This window comes from Lepidochelys kempii, chromosome 4 (genome assembly GCF_965140265.1).
Source record: "Lepidochelys kempii isolate rLepKem1 chromosome 4, rLepKem1.hap2, whole genome shotgun sequence".
Taxonomy (NCBI): Eukaryota; Metazoa; Chordata; order Testudines; family Cheloniidae; genus Lepidochelys; species Lepidochelys kempii.
The window spans coordinates 141,551,009-141,565,622 of record NC_133259.1 but is presented as its reverse complement, the minus strand read 5'-3'; the positions used below and the strand labels follow the sequence as shown (position 1 = coordinate 141,565,622).

Here is a 14,614-nt window from a genome sequence, read left to right as displayed (position 1 = left end):
CCGAGCCGCTGGAGTGGCCAGTCGGGATCACACGAGGCTCCTGTACGACAGCTCCTGTCACCAGCTGCTGCAGCCCTTGAGAGCCCCTCCTGAGCAGCCTGCCCCAGGCTGGAGGCTCCAGCTGACTGCGCTGGCCAGCTTGCGCCGTGGAGGGTTACAGCCTGGCTGAATTTTTGGTGCTCTCCAGTGTAACTCTGTGTGGCTCCATTGTCCCTGCAAATGTCTGAGCCTCGTGACTCCTGAAGAGACCTTGGCCTCAGTGATACTTTGTGGCAGTGAGTTCCACAGGCTAATTATATGTTGGGTGAAATATGTTTCCTTTGCATTGTGAATGTGCTGCCTGGCAGTGTCGGGGATGTCCCCTCATGAGGTGAGTAGCCCAGTGCTCCGCCCACCTCTCCACCTCAGCCAGCGTGTCGGACCCCTCTGCCCTGCCCCTCTCAGAAACACCCTCTTCTCCCCCGACCTTGACAGAACTTGGCTGAGTGCAGGGAGGAGCCTCCCACAGCCAGGGGGGCCCCGAGAAGAGGCATGAAACGCCCGTTCCATTCTCAGGTTATCTAACCCGCTGGTGCCAGAGTGCTGGCGCCCCTTCCTGGCATCCCCCGACCTCCCAGCCCTGCAGAATCCAGCCCCTGGCCACTGCTCAGGTCTTGCCTCTTCTCTCTCCTTGTGCCCTCCCTACCCTGGCGGACTCCCAGCAGAGCTCTCAGGGTGGCTGGGTTGTTTGGGCTGCTGCACGTGCCATGTGATGGGGGGCTGCCTGTTCTGCTGTGCCACATTGGGCTCCCCGCCCAATATCCTGGAGCCTACGGGAAGGGGCAGTGGGCTGGGACTCGGGAGTCCCGTGTGGCTGCTGTCCGGGTTTCTGTGCAGTGCCTTGCACTGAGCGAGGCCTCAGATCCTGCGCATGGGCAGTCGCGGCTCAGCCTGTCGTACCGATGAGGCACCAAGAGGCTGCACAAAGGCGCTTTTGGCAGAGCTGGAGCCAGGGTGCAGCTCTCAGCTGCTTGGCCACACTGCTTGGCTGCCTCTGCTCTAACCATGGGGCAATGCTACCCTCCCTGAGCCAGGATTAGAACCTGGGAGTCCTGCTCTGTAGCAGAGGTGTGTGACTGACTGGCAAAGTGTGTCATGTCCCCCTCTGTGGCTGCTCCCCTAGGGATCAATAGTTATTCCTCCACGTCATGTGACAGAGGCCTATCCTGGGGTCCTTAGGGTCTCAGGAGCAAATCCAGCAGGCCATCAGTGGGTGGGTGTAGGATGAGGGTGTTGTGAAAACTAGAATTTGTGTCTCTGGTTTTTCCTTGCTGGTTTGCTGAATTCACCTAGAGAGAAAACGTCCTTCAGACAGGGCGAGAGTTGCAGCCCGTTCCCCAGAGAGAGAAAACACCCCTTGAATGGTTTTATATTTTCTTCCAAATCATGGATAAAGATATTGAAAAGCATCAGGTCAAGAACAGATCCCTGTTAAGACCCCCACAGAAACACCCTCATTGGATGACTATTCTCCATTCACAGTTACATTTTTAGCTCTAGCAGTTAACCGGTTTATCCATTTACTATGGACTACAGTGATTTTGTGAAGTGCTGATCTTTTTATCAGAATGTCACGTGGGATAAAGTCAAATGCCTTCTAGAAGTCTGTCTATTATGACAACACATTTCTTTTATCAGTCCAATGTGGGATCTCATTAAAATCAATAACACGTTTGTTTGACAAGACCCATTTTCCATAAACCCCTGGTGACTGGCATTACGTGTGCTGCTATCTTCTAATTCTTGACTCGTTGCCTCCCATCTCAGCCTGTCCATGACTTTTATTCTGGACCAATGTCTGGCCATCTGGCCTGTAGTAACCCAGGTCATCCCATGTACCCCTTTAAAATACTGGCACACCATGAGCTCTGTTCCACAGAATTTCCCCTTGTTCCCAGCCAAGTTGAAAAATATCTAATGATTCAGAGAGCTCCTGGGCCAATGCTTTTCATACACTGCGGGTGCAAGTTATCCGGTTCTGCCAATGCAAAGCTGTTTATTTGTAGCAGCTGCTGTTTAACACACTCCCTTGTTACTGACGGACTGGAGAGCATTTCATTATCTCCAAGATGTGGAAACCTCACTTTGCTTCTTTCCAAACACAGAACTGAAACATCTGCTGTCTCTCCATCATGCTGGACTATGTTTCTGTTCCTGTCTCACTTCAGAGCTCTGCCCTTGCTCATGGGGGAAGAAGGAGGAGAGCTAGCTGTGAACAGGGGATGGCGTGGGGAAGAGAGGGAGAGTCCCAGGCTAGGGGGGTCCCAGTGGTTCCAACTGCTCCCTGCCCCAATCCGGGGTGCTGCAGTGGGTGCTTCAGCCCCTCCGAGTCCCACTCTTGTCTCCGTGAGTTTACATGGTGTTGAAACCCCGCCCCCCCCCAATATTTCCATTGTGTGTGAGCTAGTCCCTCTGCTCCCCTGTTTTTGTAGCCCCTTTGGCTGAGGTCTCATGCTGGAAGGTTTGAATGTTTGGGCCCAACATGCCCCAGACTCCCTGCCTTCCATTCTCGAAAGGGTCAATAAAACTCAAGTGCCCTCTGCTGAGAAAGAGAGAGAAAGGTCAATAAAACCCACTGCTCTGTGTCCCCTCTCCCTTTGGGCAGCTCAGACTGTGAGCTCTGCAGTACTGGGACTGTGCTGCCAAGGTCCCAGCTGCTGGGAAGTAGCCAGTCACAAAGCCCAGAACAGACTGAGTCCATTAATGGCTTTGGAGATCTGGACCAAGGGGGCTCTCTGGGGACGAGCACAGGCCTGATGTGTACAAAGCAGCCTAGCCGGTGATGCAGGGAATGTCAGTGCTCCAGGTGCGGGGGAGCAGTGCCCGGGTCTTCATTCAGCAGGAAGGGCTGGCATGTCTTGGCAAGCTGCAGGTGAATGATGGCGTTTTTAGTCCTGATCCTGCGGGGTCAGCGAGATGCAGTGATGATCTGACCTGGTGAAGGGGCAGATGCCTTCCATGGGGGCGGACTGCGACCTGGCCAGCTCTGCAAAGCCTTTTCCTGCTGCGTGCCCATAAACAATTTCCCAGCTGGGTTTGGTTCTGTTCTTGCAAACCCAATCTGGCCATTGAGGTTTTGGGAACCAGCCATGTCCCGTCTGATCAGAGTCTGCCATTCAGTGTGCCCTGTGCCCCTCATGCCTGCACTATGCTCAGAAACAACTGCCCAGTGCCAGGGACCCCTCTCCTCCCCTGTGCTGGGGCTCTGCATCCCCTATTCCCTCTCCCGCCCATTCCAGGGGCTCTCTGCCATCCCTAACTTTCCTCCTTTTTATTCAATTTCTCTCTAACACGGTACACTGCATTGGGGGGTGGGCAGAGCTGACTGGGTGGTGGTTATGCTGGGAGGTGTCGATGGTGCCATCAACTGGTTCCTTGATCTGCAGACAATTACACAGGTGGCTGAAGCTGCCAGCTCTGCTGATCACATGCCGGGGCTCTGTGTCCCCCCAATTTTCACCTTCTGGTTTTCCTACTTGTCATCAAAATCAATAGGATTCTTGTATTGATCAGATGCTGCCTTCTGAAGTTATTGTATAATATCCAAATGATGAAATGCCATCAAGTTGAATGTAAGGATAAACATTTTAAAATCAGCAGGCCTGGATAACTTGCACGCAAGAGTCCTAAAAGAATTGGCTGAGGTGATCTCTGACCAGGTGATGTTAATTTTTAATAAATTATGGAATACTGGGGAAATTCCAGGAGTCAGGAAAAGTGCTAATGTTGTGCAAATGTTCAGTAAAGGCAGACAGGATGACCCAAGAACTATAGGCTGGTTAGCCTGATATCAGTCCTGGGCAAAATAATGGAAAAGCAGATACAAGATTCAGTTAGATAATGAAAAATTAAAGAATAGGAATATAATTAATGCCACTCAGCCTAGTTTTGTGGGTCAAACAAACTTGATTCGTACAGGGGCCATAGTGGACAAGCAAAGCAATATGAGCTCCCGGTGCAATACTGTGGGTGAAAGGGCTAATGTGATGCTTGGATGTATGACAGGGGAGTCATGAGTAGGAGCACCAAGGTGAGTTTCCCTCTGTATATGGCAGTGGTGAGGCAGGTACTTGGAATATAGCTCCCATTCTGGTTCCCACCTTTTAAAAAGGATGTTGAAAAACTGGAGAGGGTGCAGAGAAGAGCTCAATCCACTCAGCTTAGCAAAAGGAAGATTGCAAGGTGACGTGAGTACAGGGTGTGAGGACTTGATGGGGAGAACATGCTGGGCACGGAAAGGACTGCTGAAGCCAGTGAAGAAAGGTGGAACGAGAACCATTGTCTGGAAGCTGAAGCCAGCAAAACTCCTCTTAGAAGTTAGGAAGATAGTTGTCAAGTGAGGGTGATTAATCGTTGGAACAAACTCCCAAGGGAAGTGATGGCGTCTCCATCTCACAGAGTCATTGGTTCATAGATAGCAAGGCCAGAAGGGTCCACTGTGGTCATCTGGTCTGTTCTCCTTCCTAGCACAGGACATGGGACTTCCCGAAATTAATTCCTGTTTGAACTAGAGCAGATCTTTTAAAAACCCCACCCAATGGAGATTTAAAATCTCCCAGGGATGGAGAATCCGCCACGACCCACAAGAAGTTCTTACAATCATTCATTACCTTCGCTGTTTTAAAAAAATTGTCTTATACAGAGATTGAGGTTTTCTAGCATCAACTTCCAGCGACTGGGCATTGTTACATCTTTGTTTGCTAGACTGAAGAGCCCTCTATTATCAAATTTCTGTTTCTCACGTAGGCATTTGTAGACTGATGAAGTCACCCTGAACCTTCTCTTTGTTGAGCTGAATAGATTGAGCTCCTTGAGTCTGTCACTATAAGGCAGGCTTTCCAATCCTTTAGTCATTGTTGTGGCTCTTCTCTGATGCCGCTCCAATTTGTCAACAGCCTTCTTCAATTGTGGGCACCAGAACTGGGCACAAGAGTCCAGCAGCGGCCGCCCCAGTGCCAGATACAGAGGGGGAAATCACTTCTCTTCTCCTACGTGATAGTCTCCTGTTTATGCATCCAAGGTGCCCTCAGTGCTGCCCACTGGGGCTCATACGCCCTGCCCTGGTGCTGCCCTAGGCAAGGATCCCTGCCCTCTCCATGGCTCTGCCACCCTGGCCCCTCCATGCCCCTTCCTCTGCTTCCTCAAGCATGTCAGGGCCCAAGTGGCAGGCAGGCACCCAGCTCAGTTTGACCTCAGCAACGTTCCTATTGATTAGTGGCTTGAAAGCAGAGAAAAGCAGGAAATAAAGGCCAGTTCCAAACCAGCTGCCCCACCTGGCCCTGGGTAGCTGGGCACTGACTGGCATGTATCCAGCAAGGAGAAGTGGCTTGGCCTGGCCTCGCAGCGTGGGCCCAGTGGGAGGCAGCTGCAGCAGCAGGTCAGGCTGCTGGGAGCGTCTCTCCACGGTGCTTGGAGGCACCAGCCCGCGGCATCATGGCTGAGATGGGGCGGATGGTCCCAGACAGAAGGTTGGGAACCCACCGGGGGCCTTGGCAGCAGCCTGGCACCATGTCCTCCCGGGCAGCCGGTGGCAGACTGGACAGTGTAGTGCGGCGAGTGGCACTCTGGGTCTGGGTGGGGCTCTGGGTCGGCTGTGAGGCTCGAGGGGATCGGGCACCTTGGATGAGGTCTCACGGGGTGGTGGGCAGGGTTGTGGCACCACTTACCTGCATTTAGGAATTTGTGGAGTTTCCTGGCAGACAGCGATGTTGGGGAACCCCATGGCGACCTGGCTGGCAGGAGGGGGAGCTGCCTTGGGGACGGGGCCTTTAGTGGCTGGTTCCCAGGGCAGGTACTGTGTCTCTCCATGTTCCCAGGGAGTGCCCAGCACGCTCGGTGGCCTGGTAGCTACCGGCGAGTGGGAGGAGGTGGTGCTGACCCGCCAGGAGGCTCTGCAGGGGCCGCGTCATTGAGGAAATTCTCCAGCCAAGTGTGGAGCTGCAGCTGGGACTGAGGCTGGGTGGCAGGTCTCAGGCTGTGGGGCACCGGGGTTGTTCGAAGCGCCCCCAGGGGGCAGTGCCAGAAGGAGGAGCCCCTGCCTCAGGGCGCACAGCCTATGGCCATATCTATGCTACAGATTATGTCGGAGTAACACTTGTCGCTTGGGGGGTGAATAACCACCGCCTCCCCACCCGCAGCCACATAAGTCCCATCGACAGAAGCGTCCGGATGCACAGTGCTGTGCGGGCAGGAGAGCGTCTCCTGCCGGCCGCCGTAGCTCCTGCGGCTCGCGGAGGTGGTTTTATGCCGACAGACGCGCGCTCTCCCGTCGCACAGAGGGTCTTCCCTGGGCAGCGCAGTGCTGTACGTCCAGGTGTGCCCTAAGGCCGGCCGGGACCGGCCCTACCCTAGGCGCTGCAGGGGGGCAGAAGGAGCTGCCTGGGGCCGGATTGTTTCTGTGACCCCATGTGGGGCCTGTCTGCTGAGGGGCAGAGTGGATGGGCGTGGGGAGGGCCCAGGGCCTGCTGCAGGGGTGAGAGGAGCCGGCATTATTGGCAGGGCGGGACGCTGGGTCCCAGTGTGGGCCAGGTGGACACTCATAGAGGACGTGACATTCAGCCACTCGGCAGGGTAAAGGGCAGCTGGCGACAGGCAGGGCGGGTGAGCGGCCATGGCAGGGCGGTGGGGGAGGTGGGAACCAGGGAAGGGACCTAGTGTGGGCCTGGGCAGGGCTGGCAGGGGCAGAGAGGAAGGGCAGGGGAACATCACCCAGACAACCTCCGCCCTGTGCTGGGCCTCCACCCACAGACGTAGTTCCTCCCACATGGGCTCCCTTCACCCCCACTGCAGGGCTCCTCCCCGCCTTCAGCCCACTGCCTGGGCTCCCCTTTACCCCGCTCCCCCCCAGCTGCGTGGGCAAGGGCACTTGGGTCTCTCTCCACTGACTCCTGGCATCAGAGTCTCTGCTGTTCCGTGGGGCTGTGCACCAGTCCACGAGCATGGGGGCCTATTTGACCCCATCCCCCCTTTTTTTTTCAGGCCCGTCTCAGCCATGAGAAGCAGCAGTGCCTGGGCATGGCAGGAGTTGCTGGCCCTGCTCTGCAGCGTCTGGCTCTGGGTGGGTGCTGCCCAGCGCACCGGGCCCACGCCCACAGCGCAGAGCCAGGGCCCCAAGCTGAAGTTCCGCCTGGCTGGGTACCCCCGCAAGCACAACGAGGGGCGCATCGAGGTCTTCTACAATGAGGAGTGGGGCACCATCTGCGACGATGACTTCACGCTGGCCAACGCCCACGTGCTATGCCGCCACCTTGGCTTCGTGGCCGCCACAGGCTGGGCCCACAGCGCCAAATACGGCAAAGGCGTTGGTGAGGGGCGTGGCTGGCATGGCCCAGACTGCCAGGGCCAGCGTGTGGGGGGGTGGGGAGGTTGCACGTGGTGGGGCTGTGTGTGCGCAGGGGGACTGTGTGTGTCACTGAGCTTATGGGGGAGTGTGTGTGCAGTGGGGCTGGTGTGTGTGCGATGGGGTTGTGTGCTGTGTCTGCGCAGTGGGGCTGTGTGTGTGTGTACAGTGTGGCTGGGGCTGTGTGTGTGCAGGCAGGCTGCACAGGTGCGTATGTGTGTATACGTCTATGTGCGTGCAGGAGGCTGTGTGTGTGCGGGGGGCTGTGCGTGTGCTGTGTCTGCGCAGTGGGGCTGTGTGTGTGTGTACAGTGTGGCTGGGGCTGTGTGTGTGCAGGCAGGCTGCACAGGTGCGTATGTGTGTATACGTCTATGTGCGTGCAGGAGGCTGTGTGTGTGCGGGGGGCTGTGCGTGTGCTGTGTCTGCGCAGTGGGGCTGTGTGTGTGTGTACAGTGTGGCTGGGGCTGTGTGTGTGCAGGCAGGCTGCACAGGTGCGTATGTGTGTATACGTCTATGTGCGTGCTGGGGGCTGGGTGTGAGTAGTGCAGTTGGATGTGCGTGCAGGGGGCTGTGTGTGCAGGGGGCTGTGCTTGTGCAGTGAGGCTGTGTGTGTGCGGGGGGCTGTGCGTGTGCTGTGTGTGTGTGCAGTGGGGCTGGGTGCGTGTCTGCACGCTGGGGGCTGGGGGCTGGGGGCTTGTGCAGTGGGGCTGGGTGTGTGCAGGGGGCTGTGCGTGTGCAGGGGGCTGTGTGTGAGTAGTGCAGTTGGATGTGCGTGCAGGGGGCTGTGTGTGTGCAGGGGGCTGTGCGTGTGCTGTGTGTGTGCAGTGGGGCTGGGTGTGTGTCTGCACGCTGGGGGCTGGGGGCTGTGTGTGTGCAGTGGGGCTGGGTGTGCGGGGGGCTGGGTGTGAGTAGTGCAGTTGGATGTGCGTGCAGTGGGGCTGGGTGCGTGTCTGCACGCTGGGGGCTGGGGGCTGGGGGCTTGTGCAGTGGGGCTGGGTGTGTGCAGGGGGCTGTGCGTGTGCAGGGGGCTGTGTGTGAGTAGTGCAGTTGGATGTGCGTGCAGTGAGGCTGGGTGTGTGCGGGGGGCTGTGCGTGTGCTGTGTGTGTGCAGTGGGGCTGGGTGCGTGTCTGCACGCAGTGGGCTGGGGGCTGGGGGCTTGTGCAGTGGGGCTGGGTGTGTGTTGCTGTAGATTTGCACACACAGTGGTGGGGGGTGGTGCATGTGAAGTTTTTGCAGGTGGGGAAACCCCAGGCTGCAACCCCTATCCCTGGGAGCTCCCCAGGAAATCACCTTTTGGGGGGTGAGGTTCACATTTCTTCTGACTTCTTTTTGAGTTGCATTGCCCTGCCCCACACTGCCACATATGCCCCAAAGACACCCCCACACCTTATATACACCCCCTCCAGCCTGGCCCCGGCCCTGCCCATGACCCCTCCCTGGCCTGGTGCTTCTGCAGGGCGGGTCTGGCTGGACAACGTGAACTGCGGGGGCAGCGAGAAGAGCATCGTGGACTGCAGGTCACGAGGCTGGGGGAACAGTGATTGCAGCCACGAGGAGGACGCGGGTGTGATCTGCAAGGACGAGCGCATCCCGGGCTACGTGGACTCCAACATCATCGAGGTGAGTAGCTGCAGCCCTGGGGTCCGGGCCCCACGCGGTGGGGCTGCTACCACCTCCCTCCCTGGGTCCCACACACTGGGGCTGCCCTGCCCTGCCCTAGCTCTCGCTCCTGCCCAGGCTCCATCTCCTGGGTTCTCCTGAGCCTGGCGCGGTCTCTGCATCCCCGTCATTGGGGCTGGGCAGGCCGGGCAGGTTGGTGTGGGTAAGTTGGCGCGGGGCTGGAGCTGGGGCGGGGCAGGCTTGGAGGGCTGGGTAGGCTGGGTGAGCCGGGCAGGCTGGTGCCGGGAGGGCTGGGCATGCTGGTGCTAGACAGGTGGGGCAGGCTGGCGTGGGGCTAGGTGTGCCAGGCAGGCCGGTGCTGACCAGGCTGGCTCGGGGGTGGGATGGCTGGGCAGGCTGGTGCTGGACCAGGTGGGCTGGAGAAGCTGGCACTGGGCCGGGTGTTGGGACCTGTCCGGTGGAGCTCAGCACCCTGACCGGGCTCTCCCCTGCCAGGCCGAGCAGAACCAGGTGGAGGAGCTCAGGCTGCGGCCTGTGGTCTCTGGCGCCAGGAAGCGGCTGCCGGTGACAGAGGGCGTGGTGGAGGTGCGCTACAAGGAGGGCTGGGCACAGATCTGCGACGAGGGCTGGAACCACAAGAACAGCCGCGTGGTCTGCGGGATGATGGGCTTCCCAGCCGAGAAGAAGGTCAACAGAAACTTCTACAAGTGAGTGAGGGGGCTCGAGGAGAGCCACACCGATGGGGTGGGCCTGGCACTACCCGGTGGGACCTGCATGGGTGCCAAGGAGGGGTAGTCCTGTGGGGCTAGGGAGGGGAGCTGGGGCAGGGCCGTGGGGGGTGGGAGGCATGGCGGGGCAGCCCTCAGGGAGCTGGGGCAAGGCACGGGGAGCTGGGTAAGGCTTGGGGGCCCCATGGTGGGGCAGCCCTGGTGATGGCTGGGTCAGTGCCACCAACTCTCATGATTCTGTTGTGACTCTCACGATGTTTGGTGTTTTTCCTAAATCCCCAGCTGCTGGAGTCAGGTGACTGTGAGGGCGCTGTATACCGTGTGACTAAGCTGGTCAGTTGGGTGGGACGCGGAGGTGGAACCTGATGGCTCAGACACAGGACGAGGGCACGGACCCTGCATGGGCCTTGTTACAAATTCCCAGCCTTTGGGGCACCGACCCTGGGTCCGTGCCTGCATCCGGCGAGCCCTGGAGTGCTCCCATATTGCCAGCCACATCCAGCCTGGCCCAGCCCTTGTCCCCGGAAGTGTCTGCCCAGCCCTCGTGGTGCCTGGGTGGCCCGAGGTGCTCAGACCTGGCCGGGAGCCTGGGCAGAGAGAGGCTGGGTCTGGTCCAGGAGGCTGTAGGTACCCAGCCCTGCAGGGATCTAGCACCGTGGAGCTGAGCGCCGGTGGCCTTCCTCATGCCCTCCCAGGCCCCACGCTGGCCGACCGCCCCAGCCTGGCTCTGCCATGGCTCCCAGGGAGCTGCAAGCCTTGTGGGCTGTAGCCCTGGGCATCTGCCAGCCCCTCACCATCCTCTGACTGGCGGGTCACCATTTCCTTTCTACAGGCCATTAAAGCGAGCAACCAAGATAAAGAGCCGGAGCCCAGGGCTGGGTGCAAGGTAACAGGGTAGGGCCAGGTCCACATCCTGGGGCCGAGTCTCCCCAGCAGGTCTGGGGCTGCCGAGTCCCTCTGGATGGTAGAAGCTGCCCCTGCCTTGGCCAGTCTCTTCTGCCATCAGGGCTGGATTCTGGGCTGGGCCCTGGGAATCCAGCTGGAGCCATGAACTTCACCCTGGGACTCAAAGGCTGTCTTAGGCAGGCGGGCTGAGCCTCTCACTGCACAGCTCCTGCAGGGCCTTTGCATTTCAGTGGGTGAGGTTCATTTGGCCATGGATGGGATGTGAGGCCTGGTCGGGGTCTGACCCACCCCTGCATGGAGCTGGGGCTTCTGCTTGAGTTCTGCGTCCTCCAAGAGAAATGGCTCTTTCTCCAGGGCCTAGCATTGCATAGGGTCCTCACGCCAGCCCTTCAAAGGGCCGGGCAGGGAGGGGGCTGTGCCCAGGTGGGGTCTGATCTGGTCCCTGGACTGGGAGCGCCATGCCCACTACCGGCTGGCAGGGGCACCGTTCTCAGGGGGACACGCTGGGGATCCCTATATGGGTGCCATTGCCACAGAGATGGGACTGTTGGTCGTCACCCCCCCTCCCCCCAGCAGTGGGTTCAGTGGCCATCAAGGTCAGCCCAGGGCCCTGGAGCGGAGCTCTCTCTCCTGGAGGTGGACGGAAGGGCTGGTGGACATGGGCCATTTTCTGAAGAAAATGCCAGTGGGGCAGCTGAGCTGGCTGTGAGTCCCCCCGCTCCCCACCCGATTGTGCCCACACCGAAGCCATGGACCTGGCAGACTCGTCTGTGGCAGCAGGGCCTGGAGACTATAGTGGGAGCAGCCCAACATGGTAGCATTTAATTTCAGGAAGGGGGACTACACAAAAATGAGGAAGTTACTTAAACAGAAATTAAAAGTACGGCACCAACAGTGAAATCCCTGCAAGCTGCATGGAAACTTCCTAAAGACACCATAATAGAAGCTCAATTTAAACGTATACCCCAAATTAAAAAACATAGAGAACGAAAAAGTGCCACCGTGGCTAAACAACAAAGTAAAAAAAGCAGTCAGAGGCAAGAAGGCATCCTTTAAACAGTGGAAGTTAAATCCTAGTGAGGAAAATAGAAGGGAGCATAAACTCTGGCAAGTGAAGTATAAAAATACAAGTAGGAAGGCCAAAAAACAATTTGAAGAACAGCTACCCAGAGACTCCAAAAGTAATAGCAAAAAAACATGTAAGTTCATCAGAAGCAGGAAGCTGCCAAACAACCAGTGGGGCCACTGGACGATCGAGATGCTAAAAGAGCACTCAAAGACGATAAGGCCATTGTGGAGAAACTACATTAATTCTTTCCATTGGTCTTCACAGCTGAGGATGTGAGGGAGATTCCCAAACCTGAGCCATTCTTTTTAGGTCACAAATCTGAGGAACTGTCCCAGATTGAGGTGTCATTAGAGGAGGTTTTGGAACAAATTGATAAATTAAACAGAAATAAGTTGCCAGGACCAGATGGTCCAAGAATTTTGAAGGAACTCAAATGTGAAATTGCAGAACTACTAAGTGTTGTTTGTAACCTAACATTTAAATCAGCTTCTGTACCAAATGACTGGAGGACAGCTAATAGGACACCAATTTTTAAAAAGGGCTCCAGAGGTGACCCTGGCAACTACAGGCCAGTAAGCCTTGCTTCAGTACTGGGCAAATTGGTTGAAACTATCATAAAGAACAAAATTGTCAGACACACAGATGAACATAATTTATTGGGGAAGAGTTAACATGGTTTTTGTAAAGGGAAATCATGCCTCACCAATCTACTAGAATTCTTTGAGAACAAGCATGCGGACAAAGGAGATCCAGTGGATATAGTGTATTTAGATTTTTAGAAAGCCTTTGACAAGGTCCCTCACCAAAGATTCTTAAGCAAAATAAGCAGTCATGGAATAAGAGGGAAGGTTCTCTCATGGATTGGTAACTGGTTAAAAGATAGGAAACAATGGGTAGGAATAAATGGTCAGTTTTCAGAATGGAGAGAGGTAAATAGCGGTGTCCCCCAGGGATCTGTATTGGGCCCAGGCCTATTTAACATATTAATAAACAGTCTGGAAAAAGGGGTAAACAGTGAGGTGGCAAAATTTGCAGATGATACAAAACTCTCAAGATAGTTACGTCCCAGGCAGACTGCGAAGAGCTACAAAAGGATCTTTCAAAACTGGGTGACTGGGCAACAAAATGGCAGATGAAATATAATGTTGATAATTGCAAAGTGATGCCCATTGGAAAGCATAATCCCAACTATACATACACAATCATGGGGTCTAAATTAGCTGTTATCACTCAAGAAAGAGATCTTGGAGTTGTTGAGTGGATGATTTCAGAGAACTATCCACAATGTGCAGCAGCAGTCAAAAAAGTGAACAGAATGTTGGGAAACATCAAGAAAGGGATCGATAATAAGACAGAAAATATCATGTTGCCTCTCTATAAATCCATGGTATGCCCACATCTTGAATACTGCCTGCAGACATGGTCGCCCCATCTCAAAAAGGATATGTTGGAATTGGAAAAGGTTCAGAAAAGGGCAACAAAAATGATGGTATGGAACAGCTTCCATATGAGGAGAAATTAATAAGACTGGGACTTTTTATTTCGGAAAAGAGACAACTAAGGGGGACCATGATAGAGGGTGTGGAGAAAGTAGATAAGGAAGTGTTATTTACTCCTTCTCATAACAGAAGAACTAGGGGTCAGCAAATGAAATTAATAGGCAGCAGGTGTGAAACACACAAAAGGAAGTATTTCTTCACACAAGGCACAGTCACCTGTGGAACTTTTTCCCAGAGGATGTTGTGAAGGCCAAGACTATAACAGGGTTCAAAAAGAACTAGATAAGTTCATGGAGGACAGGTCCATCAATGGCTATCAGCTGGGAATGGGTGACAGGGGATAGATCACTTGTTGATTACCTGCTCTGTTCATTCCCTCTGGGGCACCTGGCATTGGCCACGGTTGGAAGACAGGACACTGGGCTGGATGGACCCTTGGTCTGACCCAGTCTGGCTGTTCTTATGCTGTACGCACACAGTGGCAGTCCCTGCCCTGAGATCTGGGTCTGGTCTGACCCTTCCCAGCACTGGCTGAGGGACAGAAGCCAAGGTTAGCAACTGCTCTGCGGCCAGAGCTACCCTGCATTGTTCCAGGTCAGAGCTCAGGTCCTGGAGACCCTGGGGGCAGTTGAGGGACCAGAGAGGAGCTGGGCACGCACTGAATTCTCTGTTGTTCTCCCCGCTAGAGAAGGGGACTGGGGAGTGCATGGGGCTGCCCAGGTCTCTGTGGGTTGGGCTGGTGGCTGTACTCCCTTTGGGGCCCTGCCCAGCCCGTTGGCATTGCCTGGAGGTATGAAGGAGCGGGGGCTTGAGACAAGTTCTCACCTGCCAGTGCTCCCGTATTGCAGGGGACCATCCTCAATCCGCTGCTTTTGGCCTCTTTCCATACCCGCCCTAGCTCCAGGTTGGCAGCAGAACCCTGCCAGTGATGAGGTGGAGCAGAGGGGGCCTAGAGGGGGAGGAGGATGGGGTGGAGTGCATGAGGGGATGGAGGTGTACCTAGGGGGAATGGATGCATGGTTACATAGGGGGAGGGGTGGGTGGCAGGGTGCATACAGGAATGGATGGAGAAATACATGTGGGGATGGCTGGCTGGGTGCACTGAGGGGGATACACTGGACAGGATAGAGGGGTAGCACAGGACAGACTGGAGACCAGGGTTTGGGGCAGTGTTTGCACGGGTGGTGACAGCGATGCTGCCTGTTACAGCTCTGTTTGGAGCAAGGGTGTTGAATTACGGCCAGCGCAGGAGCGAGCAGAGAGTCTGAATTCCAGCTTTCCTTCCCGACCCAGACACGCCGAGCACTTCAACTATGCTGGGGCAGGCTGATGCTGCATCAGGAGGAGTGGGGCTCCTGGCAGGGCTAGGCACAGTGCCTTGGGGGAGACAGCCTGTAAACTAACAGTTTACAG

General features: G+C 56.1%; 1 protein-coding gene across 3 annotated transcripts in view; it reads left to right on the top strand.

The window, feature by feature from the left end:
• LOXL3 (lysyl oxidase like 3) overlaps nt 1–14,614 on the top strand; it is a 30,686-nt gene that overhangs the window by 4,735 nt on the left and 11,337 nt on the right. For all 3 annotated transcript variants that reach the window (XM_073343161.1, XM_073343160.1, XM_073343162.1), the window contains exons 2-4: nt 7,018–7,343; nt 8,836–8,999; nt 9,495–9,706. In XM_073343161.1, coding sequence (XP_073199262.1) covers nt 7,018–7,343; nt 8,836–8,999; nt 9,495–9,706 — 702 coding nt within the window. The remainder of the gene's footprint in view (nt 1–7,017; nt 7,344–8,835; nt 9,000–9,494; nt 9,707–14,614) is intronic.